This window comes from Musca vetustissima, unplaced genomic scaffold (genome assembly GCF_032173495.1).
Source record: "Musca vetustissima isolate MV318-11 ecotype Yass unplaced genomic scaffold, APGP_CSIRO_Mvet_v1 utg19356, whole genome shotgun sequence".
NCBI lineage: Eukaryota > Metazoa > Arthropoda > Insecta > Diptera > Muscidae > Musca > Musca vetustissima.
In genome coordinates this window covers 1-24950 of record NW_026872524.1, presented here as the reverse complement: position 1 = coordinate 24950, position 24950 = coordinate 1, and the positions used below count along the sequence as shown (strand labels likewise).

At 34.0% G+C, this 24950-nt stretch overlaps 1 protein-coding gene across 1 annotated transcript; it reads right to left on the bottom strand.

Annotated features, from left to right (window-relative positions):
• Window positions 1-464: 464 nt before the first annotated feature.
• On the bottom strand, window positions 465-22906 carry LOC133327244 (proton channel OtopLc-like; the record flags this gene model as incomplete). The annotated part of the gene is made up of 8 exons (XM_061535836.1): window positions 465-605; window positions 4447-4795; window positions 4853-6339; window positions 9818-9978; window positions 10229-10340; window positions 18339-18395; window positions 19255-19403; window positions 22681-22906. Coding segments are annotated over 8 exons (2682 nt in total), but the record flags the coding sequence as incomplete, so codon positions are not given.
• Between the last annotated feature and the right edge of the window lie 2044 nt (window positions 22907-24950).

Here is a 24950-nt window from a genome sequence, read left to right as displayed (position 1 = left end):
TCATTCAATCTACTATTTTGGTGCATTTTTTATATATGGCATTTTTAAATTACTATTTTTTTTGTTTTTGTTTTACTGTTGTATGGTTATTGTTTATAAACTAAATATATTTTTTGTCAATATATATTTAATTCATTTTTATCATCTGTGGTGAGTTTTTTCTTTAGCTTTTTTATTTTTAATGATTCACTAACATTTCTTAAATTTTTTGCTTTAATATGATAATTTGTTGTTGTTTTTTTTTTTTTGGTTTTCTTGAACTTTTTTTTCTCCCATGATTTTGGAGAGAAATGAAAAATTGAATTTGTTTATTCTCCAAAAAAAATGTTATTTCCTTAAATTTAATTGAATGCTTGTTGTGTTTCTTCTTTTGTTTATTTTGTTCTTATAATTTGTTGTGGTGTTGGCGGTGATGTTGTTCTTGTTGTTGTTCTTGTTACTTCATTCATTTATTGGCCTTGGATTTATTCCAAACGCGCCTTATAGGTGGTCTTCCAGATCTCAGCTAGTGTTACAGCACTATGGAAACGATGGAAAATGCATAAAGGCAGTGTAACACGTTGTATAATGGCCCATGGTACATAGCCATAGAAGTCCAATTGCACCTGGTTTTTGAGAGAAAGGATAAAATATATATTTTAGAATATTTTATTATATTTGATGATAAATTGTGGCACATTCATTGTGATAGGAACATTATGATTATGTGAAGCAATATTTATGAAGATATGTTTGTGTGTGTATTTGGATTTTTTGGTATGCAGTGAACTTGAAATAAAAATTTGAAATTTTATGCATTGTTTTTTTTTACAAAATCATATTTTTTGTTATGAATAATCAATGGATTTGCATGAGATTATTGTTTGATTGCGATCGACAACTACATTTTTGCACATATTTATATAATAATTTTTATCATACAAAACTATGAGTTTATTTTCGATACATAAACTAAATTTTAAATTTTTGTCCGGCATATCGAAATTTTTCTATTTTATATTTAACTACCTTACACTACTATGTTTTTAGGTATATTATCGGCGCAATAGTTTGTAAAACTGATCTCATTTCTCGACTAGCTGAGTCAATGTTTGCATGTTTGTCCGCCTGCCTATCCATTATAATTTTTAGTTATGGACCAATTTAATTCTGGCACAAGACAACATCTTGAAGTTTGAATATTGTTCGATTAATACTTGGGGGATCAAATGGACTAAACAATTTTTTGTTGTTTTTCTCGCCGTACTATGGATTACAACAACAAAATTTCACACGGGATTGATGGATGTTTTGATGAATATCGATCAATATTTGTTGTGTTTAAACGTTTGCTGCTGACAGTATATCCAAGAAGAGTGGTTGACCTTTAATTTGTTTCCAATAACTTGTATGTACAGCATGTCAAAAATGACTTTACACATGGATAATCATTTAACATTTTCATATTTAGAAGATCGAAATATTAGGGAAAAGTGCGATCGAATTGTCGGAAATGATTTCAGTTATACGAAAGACAATTTACAATCGAACAGAAAACGAGGAGGTGGTCTCGAAGCCCAAAATTAATAATCGTCGTAAGCGCATAATTATTAGAAAAACCAGTAAAGAAAGTAGTAAAGTCGGACTGGGCCGACTATATGATACCCTTCACCACTTTGGGTATATTCTAACAGACGTCGCGTCTTTGTTATATATCTATAATTCAGTACGCTATGCCAAAATTCGTGCAAATGAAAAGATTTCCAGGGACTTTGGTGCACCATTTACCTAAAATCGGGCGAAACTATATATTGGAGCTATATCTAAATCTGAACCGATTTTCATGAAACTTAGCACACATCATTCTAGACTTAATTCAGTACGCTATGCCAAATTTCGTGCAAATCGAAAGATATATAGGGGCATTGGTACACCATTTACCTTAAATCGGACGATGATACATATGGGAGCTATATCCAAATCTGAACCGATTTTCACGAAACTTAACACACATCATTCTAGACCTTATTCATTACGCTGTGCCAAATTTCATCCAAATCGGAAGATATATAGGGACTTTGGTACACCACTTACCTTAAATCGGACGAAAATATATATGAAAGCTATATCTATATCTGAACCGATTTTCGATTTTCCCAATTTCAATAGGGTTCGTCGTTGGGCCAAACAAATGAGCTGTGCCAAATTGTTTACAATTTAACATGGACAGACAGACAGGCAGACAGACCGTCGGACGGACATGCATGGGGAAGGGTATAAATATGCAAGTCACTCAAATTTCTACAAGGACGCTTGAAAGGGAAATCGAAGAAGAGTGTGGTGTTATAGCAAGGTGCCGTTATATACCCTGCTACCTGAAACTTGGATCAATAATAATAATTTTTGGTACGGTCATGTGCTATACAATGATAACCCAAAAACTAAATTGCAGCCAACTCAGTTGAAAAAACGTTTCTAAAAATTAAAAACTTGTTCAAAAAACCCAATATGGGGGTACCATTATATGGAGGCTACACCTAAACGTGAACGATATATCCCATTTGAAATACCAAAAATCTTAGCAGTACTAGAAATGTCTGTGCAAAATGTCAGGGCTCTATTTTAAATATTCCGATCTCTATTGTGATTTCAACAGACGGACAGATGGACGCCCATAAAACGAAATAGAATTTTATTCTGATCAATAATATATATGTTGCAAACAGACTGACAAATTTGATATACACTTCAGCTTATGGAGGAGAGTACAAAAAACATTCAAAATTCTAAAAGTGGATCGGCACTATTATTTGGGGGTTAGGTCAACTTATGAACTTTCATTGAATATTTTTGGCATAGGATTTTACCAAAAACCAGAAAAAATACTGAAATTGGACCGGAACAGTTTTAAGGAAGCTTTGGCTATATCGGATCTATATCAAAGCATTTTTGCAAATAGGAGTTTCACCCTCCAAGAACTAGGAATGCCAAGCTACAAGCCACTTCGTTTGGAAAACGTTTCAAAAACCATATAAATACTGAAATTGGGCAGGGACATTTGTAAGCCATTGAGGTTTTGGAAAAACATGGTATTACATCGACAATTTTGTGCAAAAAAGTTTTTCACCCTCCAAGTACTCGGAATGCCACTTCTGAGGGAATATATGGTCATGAAAATCCTCATATTCCTTATGCCATCTAAAAAGTAAACTGCAATAGCTGCAGATAATCTTTTTATTCCACGTCTATAGCTATAATTTCCCAACCGGTCTGTAGAAATTACTCTATTACCTAATTTTTAAACAATTTGATGCGAATCAATAATTTGGTCCAAGAACGATTCACTTTGAAATTGATTAGAATCGATTACTATTTAGATATTACTCTAACAACGTTTAAGATTTCCGAATCTTTTTGTGCAAATTGTTAATCCCGTTTAGTCTAGCAAAAAATGTTCGATTTCCCAACATTACTTGTACAAACTCTCAGAAATGAAATTACTATAGAGCTTCGAAATTTTGCACGTACATTGTTACTGCTCCAGCGATGTTTGATATTGAAAACGGGATATATATGTAGATCCACGTTTTGGTATAGCCTCCATTTAACGTAACTCCCCATTATTTGTTTTCTTTTGGGAAGTTTTTAACCTAATTGGGTTTTTAACCTTTAACCTCTTTACGAAAAATCGGTCAACTTTTGATTACATGACATAGACCGCATTTTATGACGGTCCCGAAATATTACTGGTATTTTAGAAGTCCACCTCATGGTGGAGGAGAAGCTATTTATTACTTATTTACAAAAAAACTTTTCATACCCAAATGCCTCTTGTAACAAATCCTACTTACGTTACCAGCGATACCACCTCTCTGAGAAGCTCGTTGGTGCCTTGCTTCGTGGTTAGCAAGGCCTTCGTGGTCAACAAGGGGAGAACATCCCAACAAAAAAACTAAGGGAACTGATGATGATTAATGGCGAGATCCGAAACTATGGTCTTCCCTGTCTTAACCATTGGCGGACAATGCCATACTTTTCCCAATAATAGTTTTTATAAAAACTTGAAAATTATCGAGACTTTAGAGAACGGCTCAGTAATTTTCAAGAACTAATTATCGTCGGTCATATAAGCCTTGTTATGTGATTCTATTTTCCGCTTACAAAATCCAGCTGACAATTTTTCCACAATAGCTAATCATTTTCCGACTCTTATGACCGAATTTTTTACTAAAAGGTGTTTTTCAAAAATGTAGTTGCTTTCAGAGATGAAATATGAGCAAAAAATCTCAACTACTTGGATAAAAAGAACTACATCATCAACTACTGGACGCAATTTGGGGTTCACATTAAAAAAATAGACTTCCAAAAAAAACAAGAAAGAAAGAAAAAAAGCAACAATTTGTTGTTTAACACACATACGTATATCTCCATTATAGCCGAATATTGCTCACGTACATATCTACTTACGGGATTGGCGTATACTTTTTGAGCATCAAATGTGTAAATGGCGAACATGGCCACATTGCAGATCAACAAGAAGGTGACAATTTGACGACCCGGTTTGCTGCGATCATGTTCGGGTAAATGGACACGGCGACGCGAAACATCGGCAATGAACAACAGCTGCAAGATGACTTGAAGGACAGCAACAGCACTGGTGGTGGTAACCAAAAGGCTGGGTTCATGCTCCAAAACCTTAAGACTGCCCGAAATGACGGAGAACACGGAATAGGTGAAGAGACCGAAAGCAGAGATACGCAAAAGGATGTCATTCAAGTTGGATTGTTCCTCACAACGGAATTTCAGATTTTTGACTCTGTAAAGGAAAATGAAATGTTAATATCGATTTTTGGTTGTGGTTAAACTTGCTTACCTTATAAATCCAATAATTATGGCCAAAATGGCAAATACCATTAATATACAATGACTGGCATCGGCCAAATAAATGGCCAGCAACGAGAACTGCTGATGACGCACCAAGACGAAGAAGAGTATCAAACATATCAAAGCACCCACCAACAACAATAGACCAAAGAATAAACCTTTCGAGGAGCCGACACAGTCCACACGACCGGAACGTGCCTGTTGAGCCATGGCCACAGCCCGTCGTGATAACATCACTTCAAGGCGATGTTCCAAATCATCGTCGTTCATGCGTCCGGGATAGCGGCCAATGTGTTTCCACATGACATAGAGGACAACGGCACCAATCAGGGAATACTCAATGATGAAGGGATACAAATAGGGAGCCGAATCGTATACAATGGTACCCATAATATCGACACGACCGCAGGCGGTGGAATTCAGGGTGCCCACATTGGAGGACAGGGCTGCCGGATAGATGTTGTCTAGGTTTTCGAAATTCTCAAAGGTCACAATGCTGGCCGCTTCAGGATGGGAAATACCGGAGAAGGTTTGGTAACTATTTTCCATGAGATTGTTAATGAATCCTAATGAACTTTCGGTGGTCTTGTCGGCCAAGGATGATGCAGTGGTGGTGGTAGTGGAGATGGGAATGTTTGTGGTGGTGGTTGAGGTGGTGGGTGATGATGGGGTGCTTGACATGAGAGATGAGAAAAATGATGCTACACTGGAGGCTACACTAGAGGTATCAAACGCAGAGGCGGTGGTCTCAGCCGCAGCTGTGGTGGTGGTTGGGGAGGAGGCCAAGTGTTCTACTGCAGCAGCTAATGGAGAACCGGTGGAGGAGTACAAATTCTGCTGGTAACTGTTAAAGGGTAATTCTGTGGTCGTTGTTGTCGCCAATGGTGAGGTGGCTGGCAACGCGGTGGTTGTTGTGGTGGTAGATGTCGAAGTTGTTGTCGTCGTGCTGGGTGTTGAAGACGATGTGCCCATGGTTGCCGCCGCCGTGGTACTAGTGATAAACTTCTTCAACTTGCGTGCCACAGTAGTGCTTTGCCATTGATAGGGTGTGGTAAATGCCGGTCTCATTGTTGTAGTTGTGGTGGTGGTAGTGGTACTTGTCGTGGGGTCGGCCACCTCATTTGAGCCCATACCCAATGTTTTGGAAATACCATCCACAGTTTTGGCCAACATTTTCGACAGGACACCATTAGTGGTGTATGCATCCTTAGGCAAAAGATCTTCACCATCCAAGACTTCGAATTCTTCATTGGGTCCATAATGGGTGCGCAACACAGTGCCGGCATGACGCAGGGCATGTTGGCGAATCGATTGGCCAATCGAAGACTCATTGGGATCGGGATCACGACGTTGATGGTAGAGAGTGATTTCAAGCAAAGACTCTTTGACCAGGGTACGTATCCAGACACAGATATTGGTGGCTACCACATGCATTAGACCAAAACGGGCAATAACCTTGAAACGGTGGATATTCAACTGTAGACAATTCGAAAGAGAGAGGGAGAGAGAGAGTGAAAAATAATATTGGATACAATAACTTCTCTGTTTTAACATAGACATGTTATTCTTAATTTATTGTTCACAAATTTAGGAGTTATTTGCCCCCGAAAAAATAAAGCCATTAGGATGTTCCACATAACCGGAACATACACACACCTAATTTTTTATTTAATTTTACAAAAAATCAATAGCTTTGAACATAAAAATTTGAAAGCAAAGCCTTTAATAAACGAAGTATAAATCGAACCAAAAAATGTGATGATTTCAGAGCAAAAATCAAAATCATACCTGGTATGGTGGCCTAGTCTGCGCGGTGATACATACAGATGGTTTAACGAATGACACAAAAGTAGGGGGAGAGGGAGAAGGGTTGCATGAGTTAAATTAGCAGCATAGCAAAAATAAATTTTGTTTTCAATTTTTCTTTTGGATATTTGTTTTTTCGTAGTGTTTGTGTGGATCGAGTGGAAATGTTTGAAGAGTGTGTGTGTGTCGATAAAACCCAGCGAACATTTTATGGAAATCGAGTGAGTGGTCTTATAATAATTCTATCAATAAATCGAAGATTTTCTTTAGTATTTCTACCCAATATCTTTATTAATTTTATTTTATTTATTTTTTTTTTTGGACTTTATCATAAATGTTCACTGGGTTACCAACAAATTCGAATGATTTCCATGAAATTTATCACATGAATGAACGATGATGAATTTGTGTAGTATTTGTGTGTATGTTTTACAATTGTATGCCAATTGATTGTTGTATTTTGAATGAAGGGAAAGAGAAAAATATGAAGTGACGATGATGATGATGCTGATAATGATTTGCTAAGCATAAGTGAACATGATTTGCGAATTGTTTTCAGTTTTTACTGGACTTTTGGAAAAAAGAATGCATTTAACGATAAACAATACTGCTCGTCCCTTTAAAACCCTGAGTTTTATTACTACTATATGAGACGTTTACTTTGACAATGGCCTAAGTCCAAGTCTAAGTCTGATACAAATCATTTGACAATGGCCTAAGTCCAAGCCTAAGTTACAAAATTACAAATTATTTTTGAAATAAAATACAAACTTTAAATATCTCAATATAAGAAAAAATATATATTAAAAAAATAGAAACAATTGTCAATGGCCATTACATTAGACATCATCCATGATTTTCTCGAAACTTAACACGCGTCATTCAAGAATCAATTCAGAACACTATGCAAAATTTCGTTCAAATCGAATGTTATATCGGGACTTTGCTGCACAATTTTTATAAAATCGGACCAAATTATATACGGGGCTATATCTAAATCTGGACCGTTTTTCATGACACTTAACACACATCATTCTGCACATAATTCAGTACCCTATGCCAAATTTCGTGCAATTCGAAAGACATATAGGGACTTTGGTGCACCATTTACATAAAATCGGACGAAACTATGTATCGGAGCTATATCTTAATCTGACCCGACTTTTTCGAAACTTGACACACATCATTCCCGACCTAATTCAGTATTCCATGCAAAATTTCGTGCAAATCGAAAGATATTTAGGGACTTTAGTGCACCATTTACATAAAATCGAACGAAAGTATATATGGGAGCTATATCTATATCTGAACCGATTTTCACGAAACTTAGCACACATCATTCTCAACCTATTTCATTACCCTATGCTAAATTTCGTGCAAATCGAAAGATATATAGGGACTTTGTTGCACCATTTACCTTAAATCGGACGAAAACTTCTATGGGAGCTATATCTAAATCTGACCCGATTTTCCTCAGTTTCAATAGGGTCCTTCCTTGAGCCAAAGAAGTGAGCTGTGCCAAATTTCATCCAAATCGGATCATAAATGCGACCTGTACTTTGTTTACAATTTAACATCTACAAACGGACCGACGGACAGACAAACATGTATAAATCGACTCAGAAAGTGATTCTATGTATATTCTCAAAAGGAACCAAGTGTCTATCTCGTTTCCTTTTGACTGTTACAAACATGTGCACAAAGACATAATACCCTGTACCATAGTATGGTGAAGGGTATACAAATTCACGCAGTTGGTAGTCCTAAAAAAATATTTTTACAAAATTCACGCAGTTGGTAGTCCTAAAAAATATTTTTACGAAATTCTCGTTGCTGATAGTCTTTTAAAAAATTTAAAAAAAATCACGGTTTTGAAATTCCTCAAAAAAATCTACGATTCTTCTATTCCTTCAAAATAATATTTTTAATTATCTACGCTTCTTATAGTCCTCCAAAAAGATATTTTTAAAAAATCTACGCCCCTTCTTCTTATAATCCTTTAAAAATAAGAGTTTTAAACGATATAATCGGAAGGGCCGACCCTATGTTAACACTAAGCTCTAAGTTCTTATGGATCTATATTTCGCGATATTTGCAATCTCTTGACCAATAATTAGGTGTCTACAGCTCCTCTGCGGTATCATTTGACCCAATTGATTTAGTCCATTTCATCCCCTAAATATTATCATTAGCCAGAACCGAATCTACATGCAAAATTTCGTGGCGATTGCTCCATAACTACAGGTTACAAATTATAATGGGAAGACGGACGTACAGGCATGACGATCGGTATACCAAAAGGTGGGTCTAGGACCATATCTATATTCAATTTATTTCAAACTTTCCACATCGCGATGTAAGTTTTTCCTCATTCCATAGTGCGATGTAAGTTACGATATATGATGAATTCCTGAATATGCTGGATTTACCAGCACTTCTCAAATAAACTTAACAAAAGTTGAAACATGTTGAGGTTCAAGTGTGTCGACATGGCTTTGTTTGAATACAGACGTTTTCTTGCAAACCTGCAGACCATCCAACAAACTAGCATTACGGAGAGCTAACTTCTAATGGCAGGTTATAGGTTTATTTCCATGGGTCTTCGAAGACGAGCATAATTCGACAAAAATTGTTCTTGAAAGCAGAACTTCGAAGCAAATAGTTACCAGTTTCTTCAGCAAACATGTTCCGCATGAGGACCGAGTATGGCTAAGTCTGAGTGGTATACCATAATTTCTTTACCCAGAATTTTTGGAGAAATTCTAAAAACGAACATAATAGGTCAAATCATTCTGTACCATCACAATATGAGCGCATACACATAATTTTAAACAAACCCTTTTTTGTCCGAAACGTGGGCAGCCCGACTTGGTATTCAATGATTTTGCTATATCCACATCCACAAAAAATAATCGTGGACAACGATTTTCACGATTTGTGTCTCCATTAAATTCATCATCTATTCGTGAAATAAGTCAGTATTGCTTTCGTTAAATGCATTCTTTCTAAAATACCCCATTTGCATTCATGTTTTAAATTTCTACACCCATATGGCTTTAAAAATCATTTAGAAACTAATATTTTTTTTTTTAAATATAAAATAATTTAAAATTATATTTTTTTATACAATACAACGAATAAAACTTACTCTGGCATTCATAAAGATGAAATACATTTGCATAAAGGTAAAGATCATCTGCAACAATGGATTGACGCCAATCAAAATGTGATGGCAGGGTGAATCGAAGGGTATTTCAAAGAACGAGCCAAATTCCAAGCCAATATAAATCATGGCACCCAAACCAAAAGCTGTTGGGAAAAAACGAAATCAATTATTATTATTAGAAAAAAATATTTATAAATAAATTATAGAAATTATTATTTTATTTTTAAGTTCATATTAAATATGTAATACATTTCCCAAGTATTTATTTTATATTTCCCTATATATGACAGAGTCGTATATTCAGTATTTCCGAAAAATTATATTTTTATGACATTTGAAATTGACAGGGACCATTATTTTAAATCTTATGTTCAATATTGAATTTCCACTTACCAATAGCCCCGACACGTAAAAAGAAACTGCCATGTGTCAAATCACTGTGGGTTGTTTTACGTTTGCGTGAATTTTTTGGTGTTACTGCAACTTCAGCATCAGCTTGAGAGTCCTTTTGGAGGGGGAAAATGGGCAACAGAATTAAAAATTTAATAAGGGAAAATATTATTAACATTGGTCGCATAAATGTATAATTATCAGGATTTTTTTGGATATAGGATTTACTGAGTTCTAGTGACTTGGATTTTGGATTAGATGACTGTTTTTCGATTTGTGTTATTGTATGAGTATAAGGAGTATAAATACATGCAATGTTATTTACCAATACCTTGGCGAATTGTTTTGTAATTTGTTTGTGTGTGTGTAGATTATGAAATGCTGTAAACAAAATTTAAATGTTGTGAATTATATGGCGTCAGATGTGGTCAACTACAATACCACAGTTTTTCTTCTGGTGGTTCTTGAAAAAAATAGTCTTCAGAAATCAAGGCTTTTAATATTACTCTAAAAAATTGTTACAATAAATCTATGCTTCTGATAGGACTCTAAAAGAAAGATTTGTAATAAACTATGCATCTGATAGACCTCTAAAAATATTTTAAAAAAATCAGCGCTGAAGATAATTTAAAAAAAAAAAAAAACTACATTAATTTACAAATTTCCAAATATATTTTTCCCAAAGATAGTCCTAAAAATATATATAAAAAAATTTATGCTACCAAACGTCCTCCAAAAATATTGAAAACCAGTGAGCGGAGCAGTAAAGTCGGGCTGACCATACGATACCCTACAAAACTACCACGGAACTCTAACTTTCGGCGGATGTTTATTTCGAGCCTGGGGAATATTTCGTGATATTTGCTTAATGTTGTCCAATTAGAGGTCAAAAACACATTTTCCTTACACTGACATATTTTCCGAATATTACTATTCATATTCAGTCCATCTCTTTTAATTAATTTTTCAAATTCCCATCACCGTTGGTTGTGTTGTGATGTTCGTCCTATTATTGGCATCGACTCGAAAAAAAACACACACTTCATCCCATAAGTATAATCTGATCATCACCGAAAGTTATAAGTTTTGTCCTTGACCATAACTGGATCCTCATGGAAAATTTCAAAGCGATCAGTGCTATATTTCCGCCCTCTAGTGTGGTAATGGATTACTAAATAATATATGAATACGTAAGCGCCTGTAAATATTTACGTGTAACTCCCACATCCGAGTACATACGACAATATAATTGGTACCAATTTAAAGGCCAACCACTCCTCTGAGAAGTAAATTTATACGCCATATTATCGAAATTTTGTAATTTTTCACACAAAAGTCTGGGTCCATTTGACCCGCTAAATATTGACGGATCTTTATCAAAATAAATGCTTGTTCTTTGCCCAAATCTCCTTCTCCATGTAAAAATTCGGGATTTTTGGACCATAATTGCGGCTTTAGGAGCGACCAGAAAAACCGACAAAAATAAAGTTTTTGGTCCATTTCATCCCTTAGATATTAACCGATCTTTTCCAAAAACAATAGGGATCTTCATTGGCCAGAAACCATTCTACATGCAAAATTTCGTGAAGATTGGTCCATAACTGTGGCCTGTATCGTGTTTACAAATTATAATGGACAGACGGACGGACACTCATGTGTAGATCGACTCAGCTAGTCGAGATATGACGATCGGTATACTTAAAGGTGGGTCTAGGACCAATATTTCGCGGCGTTACAAACTCTTGGGGCTGCACAAAGCTATAAAACCCTGACAACATAGTTGTGTAGGGTATAAAAATCTACGCTTCTAATAGTACTCCAACAAATATTTTTTAAAAACGCTTGTTCTTGTCTTCAAAAAATATTTTTAAATAATCGTCGCTTCTTTTAGATCTTAAAATAATATTATTCTAATATTTACGCTCCTGAAAGTTTTCTAAAAAATATTTTTAAAAATCTACCTTTCTTTCTTTAAAAACAAATGCGCTTCAAAAAGTTCATAAATACACTAAAAATATTCTTAAAAAATACCCGCCCCACGGTCTCTTAAAAAATATTATTTAAAAAATCCACCCTTCCATGATACTTGAAAAAATATTCTATAAAAAAATCCATGCTTTCATGGTCGGTTGAAAAATATTCTATAAAAAATCCACTCTTCCACGGTCGGTTGAAAAAATATTATTTAAAAAATCCACCCTTCCATGGTACTTGAAAAAATATTCTATAAAAAAATCCACGCTTTCATGGTCGGTTGAAAAAATATTCTACAAAAAAATCCACGCTTTCGTGATCGGTTGAAAAATATTCTATATAAATCCACGCTTCATGGAAAAAATCGTTAAAATATCCACGCCTATAATGGTCCTTAAAAAAATCGTTAAAATATCCACGCCTATAATGGTCCTTAAAAAAATCGTTAAAATATCTACGCCTATAATGGTCCTTAAAAAGATCCGTTAAATATCCACGCCTATAATGGTCCTTAAAAAATCGTTAAAATATCCACGCCTATAATGGTCCTTAAAAAGATCCGTTAAATATCCACGCCTATAATGGTCCTTAAAAAGATCCGTTAAGTATCCACGCCTATAATGGTCCTTAAAAAAATCGTTAAAATATCCACGCCTATAATGGTCCTTAAAAATCGTTAAAATATCCAAGCCTATAATGGTCCTTAAAAAAATCGTTAAAATATCCACACCTATAATGGTACTTAAAAAAATATTCTGTGAAAATCCACGCTTCCATGGACTTTGAAAAAATATTCTTTAAAAAATCCACGCTTCTATGGTTCCAGAACAAATATTATTTAAAAAATCCACGCTTCTATGATTCCTTAAAAAAATATTATTTGAAATATGGTACCTGGAAATACTTGCTACTATGGTCCCTTTTTTATATTTCATGAAAAAAAAACATTCTTAAAAAATCCACATCTTGTGCGGATCCACGCTTGTAAGCGTCCTTGAAAGAAATAATCTTTAAAAAATACGTTCATGTAATGATCGTTGAAGAAATCTTCTTTAAAAAATCAACCCCATGTTATGTGTCCCCGAAAAAATATTGTGCTGATGTTTCGATACCCTCCAACTCAAATACCACAAAAAAGAAATATTATCTTTGATAAATGACATCAGAATCTATATTATGATCATTGAAGTAAAATTAACGGTTTCATTTTCTCTTTCATTTCAGAATCATCCTGAAACTCAAAAGCTATTTAAAAATTCAGAAAGGTAAGTAACAAAATATATATTTCACCTGTTAAGAAAAAAATCAATTAATATTTCTATAGGCATATTTTAAGCAGTCTTTGAATATATATGCAGACTGTTAAACTAGCACTGTCTAAATAATATATTTGAATATACAATTTGAAAACATTTAAGCTTGATCAAGCCTAGGGAAATGTCATCAAGCAATCAAATGTGTGGACACATCAAAATTACTAGGAAATTTTGTATTGATTTTTTTTGTGTAAAGCTTGAAAGCTTACCCGACCAAGAAATTTTGGTATCCACACATAGTGGACAACACCTAAGAATAGAAAAACTAGCATCGTAACTGTCCAATGGAAAACCAGAATAAAATGTAACAGAAGAGCCGTCAATACGACAATGTAGACGAAAAGGGCCAAGACTTTGCAACAAGTGTTAACCTGATGGGGGAAGACAAAAAGAAATATATATGTTTTTAATAAATATTATTTATTTACAAATATGATTGACCCCCACATCCATAAATGGCCTAAATGTCAACCATCAATAATAATATTTTTTTATTTTTATTTTTCTTGTTAACAGAAGAAGCTTAGCAGTTTATTTGTCTTATTTCTTATTTTGACATTTAAGAGCTATAACATCAATTTACGACTTTTAACACAGTTGACTCAACTCAACTTACGATATAACCTACTTTTGACACAATTACGAATATATACATTTTTTGTTGGTTTTTGAGCCTGATACTGCTGCTTACGCCGTTGTTGCTACTAGTAGGCCATGTTAAGTGTATTGTGATAATTGATTGATGCTGAACAACATAAAGTGTTTGGCGATCGTTGAATGGATGCAGTGTCAGTGTGTGTGTTCGTGTATCGTCTGACTGAGTGAGTGCAAAAATTGAAGGTATGTCTGTCTCTTTGTCCATCTGTCATAATGTAATGCCGTCATTGATGTTCAACCATAATTGGTTTTTGAGCACACATCGGTTATGTTGATGTTTTATTCGTTCTTAATTTGGTTATCGTACAGTGGACCAAAGCGAATTCATTTTTAAATTAATTAATTGATGTCACATTAGCTTCATGGATTTAATGGTTATTTGGGCCTTAAGTGTAATTTTAAGAGACGAAATTACATAATTAATTGATTATAAAGAATTTATAAAAAAAAACAGATAGAATTGTTACGAATTGTCAATTTTATTAAATTTAAGCTTCTATTAATTTAATTTAAATAGGAGTTTGTAATAACAAAAAAATTTATATGGACAATTACTGACAATTTTAATAGTGTTTTTTTTTAATAAGAAAATTTTCAAATCGTACCAGCGGACCAACCCGAAATGAAATGCCTAATTTTACCTGTTTAATATGTTTGTTTTTAATATATACTATCTTCCAAATGAAAAAAAAAAAAAACATTATAACTATCCATATTTATGTTGTCGTACACCACCAAGTAAATGTTTATTAGTTGGAATAAAAAAGGCACAGAGTTAGTAAAAGATTATTATTTTTTATTTAAAGTATATACCACGTTTATATACGACTCTACACAGATAAATATAGTAATAAGTATATTTGAAAACTTGATTAATAGGAATAGAGCTAAGGATTAACAAGGGCTGTGGATTCCCCCATTTTTGCTGAAGTTGGAAAAATTAAAAGAAAAAACAAAAATGGCTAGTAATAAAAGGGTCAACCATATGATACCCCACAAAACTATATTTATATAAAGGCTCCCACGATTCTTATTTGATGATTAAATACAATTCATTCTATACTCAATTCGATACGTTTCGAAAGGGCATTCAAAATATCTAAAATGGATCGGAACTTTGGTGTGTGTGTGCTATGTCATGAATAACAAACTTCAGATACTCAGGTTGGAAAATTGGACTACTAGGACATTACACATATCGAAAATGACGGGTGACCTTTATATGGGGACTATGTAGAAATATTGACTTATATTGAAAATGTTTTGAGAAAAATGTGTTTACCCACTAAGGTCCCGGAATGCCAAAATAGAATCACTTCGGTTGGATGATGTACATATCAAAAATCTATAAAGGGTCTGGACCATTATATGGAATATGCGTAAATATGAACCTATATTAATGATTTTTATAGGAAAATGTTCCAACCAATAGAAACATAACATATCAAATTAGAGCCAAGTCTATATAAAAACATATTTGAAATCCTCAAAATACCAAAAAGGGAGATACCGTCGTTGATAAATATAAATCTTTTTTGTTTCCCACCCAATGAGAATCCAAAATTTCTAAGTAGAACTAATTCGGTTGAAAAACGAGCTCAACATCTTAAAATATCGAAAATAGGATGGTATCGACTATGATGGTAATTGACTGAAATTTATGATTTTTTTGTAGGATAAATCAAATATCGGGCGGTACTGTTAAATACGAGGGTAAATATTAGGTTGGGGAAACTAAATCCATTATCTTTATATGAACTATAGGACTTTATTTAACATGCTTCGAAATGTCCGATTTGGGCCAATTTAAAGGTGAAGGTTTTATTGCCATTTTAAAGGTAATTTCATAATGCCTCTCTCATAGAAGACCTGCTCTCAATTTGCAAAAAACTCTTATAGTCGATTTTCAAAATCCTCCCTAAATACCAATTTTTTATCATGAAAGAAATTTTGCAATGCAAGAAAAAATTCTCAAACGGAATCTGCGAAACCAAAATTGCACTTAATTGTCTGTTACAGCATCGGAGCCATAAACACCATTCACATGCTTAGCCACTTGACTTGCATTTTCGCCTTTGTCAAAGAAAAACTGCACCAACCAAAAAACAGCAGGATAAATTTGAAATTGTTTGATGGAATGGATTTCTTTTTCAAATTTCGCACTTTTTCCAAATCAACTGGAAACTACCCCACATATAAAAATAGAGTTTTGCAAATGAATTAATTGTATTCACCCGAATATTATCAAATGCCATGGAAATGGGAAATATTGACACGTCTCAAAGGCTTCAGAAAAACAAATTGAGTTATACGGCCTAGAATTGACCGTTCTATGTTGCTCAAGCGGAACAATCGTTACACGACCAACTTGACAAGCTACCTTTGCTTCGAAATCTTAAAAACGTCTTTGCCCCGTGGCTTTGTTAACCGATTGTCAAATTGGATAATAACTAGCGAGAAGAAACATTTTTCGGTCAGGTGATCATGCAGTTTCGTATGTATACTGTTGGAAAAAATACCGAAGGATAACACAACACGATTTACATTATCAGTTCACATACGGCATCAATGTTCCATAGAACAACGGCAGAGCGAGCATCTGCCACGATTGAATTATTAGTTTTCCTCAGGATTGTCTTATAAAACAATTTATGTTCATTGATACACTTCTGTAGGTGGATGGTAAATTTTGTTTGTAGTTCGAAATAATCTTCGGATGACCCATAACGTCGGATCGGAATAACAATATTTAAGATAGAGCTCTTAAGCACAGACATTGCTACTACACCTTAGAGATTTTTATACCCCGCACCGTACATATGTTTGTAACAGGCAAAAGAAAAGGAGATAGGTCCATGGTTACTTTTGAGAATATGCATAGAATCGATTTATGTACGACCGCCCCCCGTCTGTCTATCTGTCCATGTTAAATTGTAAACGAAGTAAAGATCGCATTTATTATCCGAATATGATGAATTTTGGCACATCCCACTTATTTGTCCCAAGGACGAACTCTATTCAGATATGTTCAACCGATTTTATGTAAATGGTGCACTATACTCTCAATGTAATAATAATAAACCTATAATGATGTGTCAACTCATATTTAGATATAGCTCCCATATCAAATTAATGTTTGTCCGATTAGTTTGGAATACCACGCCGAATTATTTTTATAAAGATGTGTGCGAAGTTTCGTTGAAATCGATTTCGTCGATTTTATATAAAATGTACAAATGCGAATAAATTTGTTTCTTCCATATACACGAAATATCCACAGCGTATTGAATCGTGTCTAGAATGACGTGTATTAAATTTTTTTGAAATCGGTTCAGAATGACATGTATTGGATTTTGTAAAACATGTTCAGATGTAGTCATAACACTTGTATATCTTCGTCTGAGTTCATGGAAATTGTACACTGATCGATATTAAATAGTTCCAATACATAATTTTTATTGATTCACATGTAATGTTTACAGATTTCAGACATATCTATGTAGGTCATATATTTAATTTCGTCCGATATCATTCTTTTCTATCGGTAGAATATTGTACAATGTCCTCGTTTTGGTATATTCCCGATATAACGGTATTGTAAAAGTTTCGGTATTTTTAAATGGTTTAGCCGCCGGATTCTTAAATTCTTGAAGGGTGACAAATATATTTACAAAATATTCGATATAAGTCCATGTTTTAACATAGCCTTAATACACTGATCCCGCCTTATTTTACGTATATCAATGGTCCTGGGCGCTGAAGTGATTGTAATTTGGCATTATGAAATTTCAATGAGTATCAAACTTCTTCGAAGAAATTGCTAAATTTCCGGTAAATATTAAAGTGGGTGTAATTTGGCATTGCGGCTTCTTAGAGAAACTTATCACAAACAAAATTTCACAATATAAGTTTGCACCAAATTTCCGATCATTATTCTCTGAAATTCCCAATTAAATCAAGTTTTCAGATAACTTACAACAATTATTTATACCACACCAAATACACATACATATTAATATCAAATCTACAAATTTATTAATTACAAAATATATATTTTTCTTCAGTGGAGATTAGTAATTTGTTAGAGGCGGACATACACACATATATGTATATCTATATTAATATGTGTATAGCAAAATTATATATAGAAAAAAAATAATGTTTACCTGTTGTGCTAATAAAGTTTGTCTGACTAAATCACGTTTCTTTACAGGATAACGTTCCTGATTATGTGTGAGTGCATAGCATGTGAGTGTGTGTATGTACATGTGTTGTGTGGTCACAAAAGTTTTTGTTAGCATATTTAAATATTTTTGCATAGATTTTTAAAGCATTTATATTAGTAATTTTTTTATTTTTAAAGACCATAACAAAATGTCAAAGTTATTTTTATGACCACACCACACCATATGCAACAGAAACACATACATGCACCACACACACCGAGAAAGAAACATGACAAAGGACAGCAAACAGGATTTTAACAAAGTTTCAAGGAGTAGTAGAAGAGTAGGGTTACAACAATAACGATAGTACAACAACGACATTCAGTTGAGATTTTTTTTGTTGGTTGGTTGGTCCGGATGGATGGATGTTTGGTTGGTTGATTGGTTTTGGTCGTTCGTTCAGTCATTCGGTTTGGAGAGTTGTGTTGTATTTTTTTAATGTTGATTTGGGTTTGTGTGTGTTTGATTGTTTGTTTGTGTTTGATAGGTTGTATTTACGGGATGATTAAGGAGTATTTACGGGATGATGCGAATAGAAACAAAGCGACAACATCATTTATTAGCCGATGTTGAATTGAAAGTAAAAACAAAAAACAACAACAATAGTATTAATTAAAAAACGAAATAACGAAACAAATCATTATTAATATACATTATCAACAACAGTTTGAGTATGAAAAAACAAGTTTCCAATTAGAAAGTAAATGTATGAATAGGAAAAAAGTTTTCTTTCTTTAATTAGAATTTTTACGAATTAACAAACAAAATGAAAAAAAATAATGTTTAATCAACTGTTTCGAAGAATCGATTTTTGGAATGATGATCGATTAAATTTTTGATTGAAGGTTGTACTAACCTGATAAGGACTGGCTTTACTCTTGCCGGAATCCTTGGCACCTTTCGCATCTTTCGAATCGGCTGGATCCTTTTCCTTGCTCTTTTTAGATTTCTTTTCTTTTTTAGGAGATTTCGGTTGATTGTTGCCGCCATTGCAACAGGAACTTTCTGTAAAAAGACGGAAGATTTTCCATTATCCACCAAAGGTTTCAGATCGTATAATAAAGAGAAGGCGAACAAATTTATTTGAATCTCTTTTCTTACTAGATCTTTAGGTCAGAATCTCGAGTTTAAGAAATCTTGGAGAGAAAATTTTAGAAATCTTGGAGAAGAAATCGGTCAATATTTCAATAATGTCAATAATGCACCTTAACTTTTATGTTAAAATTACCATGTATTTTTTCTTAAGCCATATATGTTTACTTCACAATATGATTCGGAGAAGTTAACAATGTTTTATAAGAGGATTTGTGGACCTTCAAATCGATATAATTTATATAATATTTATGGACATGGGAATATATTAACAAGAAATTTCCTCGAAAATTCCCTCAGTTTCCCTCAGTTTCGGGATTCAACTATACGGATAATTAAAGAATACGGCGACCTACGTTGTGGATATGACCACAAAATTTGTGATCCATTATGCAGGAGATGTTGGTAATAATTCTGATCAGCGAAGTAGGTCATTACTAGTACAAATAAACGCCCATCAAAATGAAAACTAAAAAAAAGTTTCCAGTTCGTTATAATCTAAAGGCATTTGGTACAGTTTTCTTCGAAGTGAGAAGCAAAAATTCCAGAAAAATTGGTTTGACCCCATTGAACCCGTATAAGCTTCATTCGAAAAAATAATGTTTCCTGCAGAAAAATTATATTTATGGAAAACAAAGATTGGAAAGACGATATGGATCAAAAACAGCGCCAGGTTGACATTTTTCGACTCAGTCTTTGGCAGCTTAGATCTGCTCCAGTCCACGACGAATCATAAGTTTAATGTTTTGAAGTCAAAACCAAAGTTCCAAAGTTCGAACCATGAGAGGTTACTTCGATTGCAAAGTCGTCAAGCCTGGTGGATTTTTTCAAAGGGTAGTATAGTGTATGAGGAATATTACCAATGTCTAAGCGATGTAATTGGCCAGAAATCCATGGATTTATTAGATCCATATATGCTTTAGAAGTTAGAAATCGAACCTATAGAGTGTGCAATAAGTTCGCAAGAATCCAAATATGCTTTAAAGGGTAATAATAATTGGGGATTACGGAATACGTTCGCATCAATGCGAACTGTCATCGTATACAGCAGATTTGAATAAAGTGGTCCGATTAAATGATTTTATTTCGCTTTTGACAAAAGAGGAAATACACTCCAAAATTTGAATGAGGATGTTGACCTGCAATTCCATATTATAAATATACGGCGAGGGGTCGATGTCATTGATTGAATATTTTTCATGGAACACTTTCGCTCAATATACCCATACAACCAGCTATTTTGGAAAATATAGGTAGCATCTTCGACATCCATGGATCATAGAAAACATTAAGAATATCAGTAAGGAAATATTTATATTTTAAGTTTGAGGAAAAAGAAATCCATTAGGCCGGTCGCGGAAAATGTGAATGGAATCGGAGATCGGATCGGAGAAATGATCGAAGTTGACCAGCATGTTAGCAGGCGTAACATCGCCCAGGAGCTAAACATCGGCCATAAAACTGTTTTAAACCATTTACACAAAGCTGGATTCAAAATGAAGCTCGATGTTTGGGTCCCACATCAACTAACAGAAAAATAGGATGGATCGAATTTCCATCTGCAAAGCCTTGGCCAAACGGAATGAGATAGACCCATTTCTTAAACGGATGGTGACGAGATGAGAAATGGATCACATACGATAACCTTGTGCGAAAACGATAGTGGTCAAAGAGCGGTGAAGCGCAACTCAAACGGTGGACAAACCAGGACTAACGGCCAGGAAGGTTCTGCTATGCATTTGGTGGGACTGGGAGGAAATTATTTATTATAAGTTACTTTCATATGGCCAAACGCTAAATTCTGATCTCTACTGTCAACAACTGGACCGTTTGAAGATAGCAATTGACCAGAAACTGCCAGGATTGGCCAACAGGAGGACAACGCTAGGCCACACACATATACAGTGACCTATATTTTCCAAAATAGCTGGCACCAAGCGATTATCTTCTTTTTCTTGTGTTGCAAAATTAGTTTAATGATAAAAAAAAATTGGTATCTAGTGAGGATTGTGAAAATCGACTACTAAAGTTTTTTGCAAATGGAGAGCACAACTTCTATAAGAAAGGCATTATGAAGTCACCAACAAAGCGATGCATAGTTGGCCCAAATCGGACCTAGCGAATCATGTTAAATAAGGTCTATAGTTTATATAAAAATAATGGATTTTTTACCCAACCTGATATAACAAAACATTGTTCACCATGACAATGCGAATTCTCACACATTGACCCCAAAAATCGGGAATTAATAGTTCATCCACTGTACAACTGGGATTCAACACCCAATTACTTCTGTTTTTTCCGCACATCACGTTAATTTCGATCGGGCCAAACTTCGGCCTTCATTACTCAAAATACCTACACCGATCTAGATATAAGTGGGTTATGATATTGCAAATTACTGACAAGAGAAGAAACATATCAAACTACCGATTTGTGACCGAAAAATATAATTTTTTGGTAGGAACATTTGGTACTCAAAATAAAATTGATTGAAAACTGTGATTAAAATTCCGGATAGTGGGCTACACTTATATGGAGTCTACGCAGAAACTTGATTGGGGGATTTTTTACCCAATGAGAAAAAAAAAAAATTAGTTCCCAAATACCCGAAAAACCCGTAATTTGTTAAGTACCGTTATATGAGAGCTAACCTGAAATGTGATATTGATAATTTTTGAAAATTTGCAACCCAATAAAAAACCAAAATACAAACTTACAGACAGTTAGGTTGAAATATAAACGGGAGATTTGTTAGTGCCTTTAGATTGGGTATATACCAAAGCATTCTGGGAGAAGTACCAATGTATGGCTAAATCGATATATAATTTTATTTTGATGAAGAGGTATCCATGGTGTTCCAAACAAACAAATTTTAATAGAAACTTGGGTATGGGACTCTTAAACTTGTTTATTGGTTTATTTTTGCTTTATTATCGCTTTAGAACATAGGATGTTCGTATGTGGCTGCGGTTTCAAATTTTCCATAAATTCATTAGACAATTTTATAATGTCTTTGGATCTGAAAAGTAATAATGAAGAGTGTCTTACTATGGACCACTCCCCTAACTTATACAAGATTCAGAAGGTTTTTAAACAAACCTAGAGTAACACATTTCAACTTTTTTAAAAATTCATACTTTAAATTCTCAATTAATAATAAAAATATGCACATTTTCTTTGTACTTACCCTGTAACAGAAAACAGAAGACATAGAGTAGGAAGAGTATGCTGACACCATACAAATACGTAAAGAAGCTTTCATAGTATAGCACGGGTAGACGATGTGTTGTCACATCGCTTATAACGTAAGCGATGCAAACGACAATCAATATGATGGCATAAACCAAGCTGGTAACAATGAACAGCGATGTCCTATAAATGATAAACGGAGACGAAAAAAATAGAAGAAAACAAAAATGAAATACATCAGACAAATAAATTCAATCACAGCAAACATGGTAGAAATATCTATGTATGTATTGATGTTTTATATCAAAAGGAAAAAAATATTAAATTGAAAAAGAAATATAATCTGTCGGTCTGTCTAGGCACACATGTTTGTGGCAACATGACAGCAATAATATTTGATGTTCACTGAATCTGTGATTTGGAATTCAGTGGAGGTACACATGCAATAACTCCATTTTTTGCGGCTAAATGTTCCAAGAGATTAAGTGAACATCAGAGTGTAATATTAAATAATATTGTTTCATTGTAAGTGTAAAAAAGAAAAACGTTCAACATTTTTAAATTTCAGCATATATTTTAAAACAACAGCTAAATTAAATAATGTGCAAAGTGCATTGCCAAGTTAAAAGCGTAATAATAAAAATGTTCAGCGTGTTACACATGCTAATTGTTTCAGATTTTAATTCTTTATTTTCACGTACATACATTTTATTTTTGATTTTGTTTCGATTTTTATTTTATTATTATGAAATTGTTTCCATTTCTGTGGCCGAATTAACAACACAATTTTCCACACATTTTTGTTTTAAACCGAAACCCAACCTCTTGTAATTTGACACTCAGACGAGTGCAAGAAAACTAATTTCCACACATAGTCGGGGAAAACGAAAACGTGAATTTAGATTTATTGGTTTTTAGTTGTTTTTGTCTTTGGTATTGATTTTATGTAGCCAAATTCATTTAGCGCCTTCGGAACAACATAACACTAGACGACAGAATTTTGTAAAATTCTAAAATCTGAAGAAAAACCTATTGTCTGAGACTTTATGCAAATAGACTTGACAAGGGCGTTATGTCAATTTGCAGCTTTCTGACCTGAGTCGAATATTCAAAATATCTAAAATCGATCGGAACCAATCTATATTGGTTTAGGTCCATTTAGAATCCATAGTAATAAATATGAGATACCTTAAACATGTATAATATTGCTAACTGTTGTTAGGAAGTTGAACTACACAATGAGAACAGAAACAAGATTACAGTCATTTCTTTTAAAAAGCATGCTCAAAATACCGAATATTTGGGTTTATCGTTATATGGGGACTTTGCCTATATATGGATCCGATATCCAGTAGTAGTAACAATATATGTGCAAAATTTCGAAGTCATATTTTAAATATTGTGAGCTATATCATGCCTTCAACAGATAATCGGACATGGCTATATCGACCAGAATTTAATTCTGGCCAAGAAAAAATGCATATGGGGTCTCCGAATAATACTATCATTCGTAAAGCGGTTCGATTTTTATACCCTTCACCACACTGTGGTACAGGGTATTATGTCTTTGTGCATATGTTTGTAACAGGCAAAAGGAAACGAGGTAGACACATGGTTCCTTTGGAGAATATGCATAGAATCACATTCTGAGTCGTTTTACGTATGTCCGTCCGTCTGTCCGTCCGTCCATGTAGTTTTGTGAACGAACTACACTTCGCATTTATGATCCGATTTGGATGAAATTTGGCATATGTCACTTATTTGGCCCAAGGACAAACCCTATTGAAATTGGGAAACATCGTATCAGATTTATATATAGCTCCCATATATATTTTCGTCCGATTTAATGTAAATGGTGCACGAAAGTCCCTATATACCTCTCGATTTGCACGAAATTTGGCACAGCGTAATGAATTAGGTATAGAATGATGTGTGTTAAATTTACTGAAAATCGGTTCAGATTTAGATATAGCTCCCATATATATTTTCGTCCGATTTAATGTAAATGGTGCACGAAAGTTCCTATATATATATCTCTCGATTTGCACGAAATTTGGCACAGCGTAACGACTTAAGTCTAGAATGATGTGTGTTAAGTTTCCTGAAAATCGGTTCAGATTTAGATATAGCTCCCATATATATTTTTGTCCGAGTTAATGTAAATGGTGCACCAAAGTCCCTATAAATCTTTCGATTTGCACGAAATTTGGCACAGCGTAATGAATTACGTGTAGAATGATGTGTGTTAAGTTTACTGAAAATCGGTTC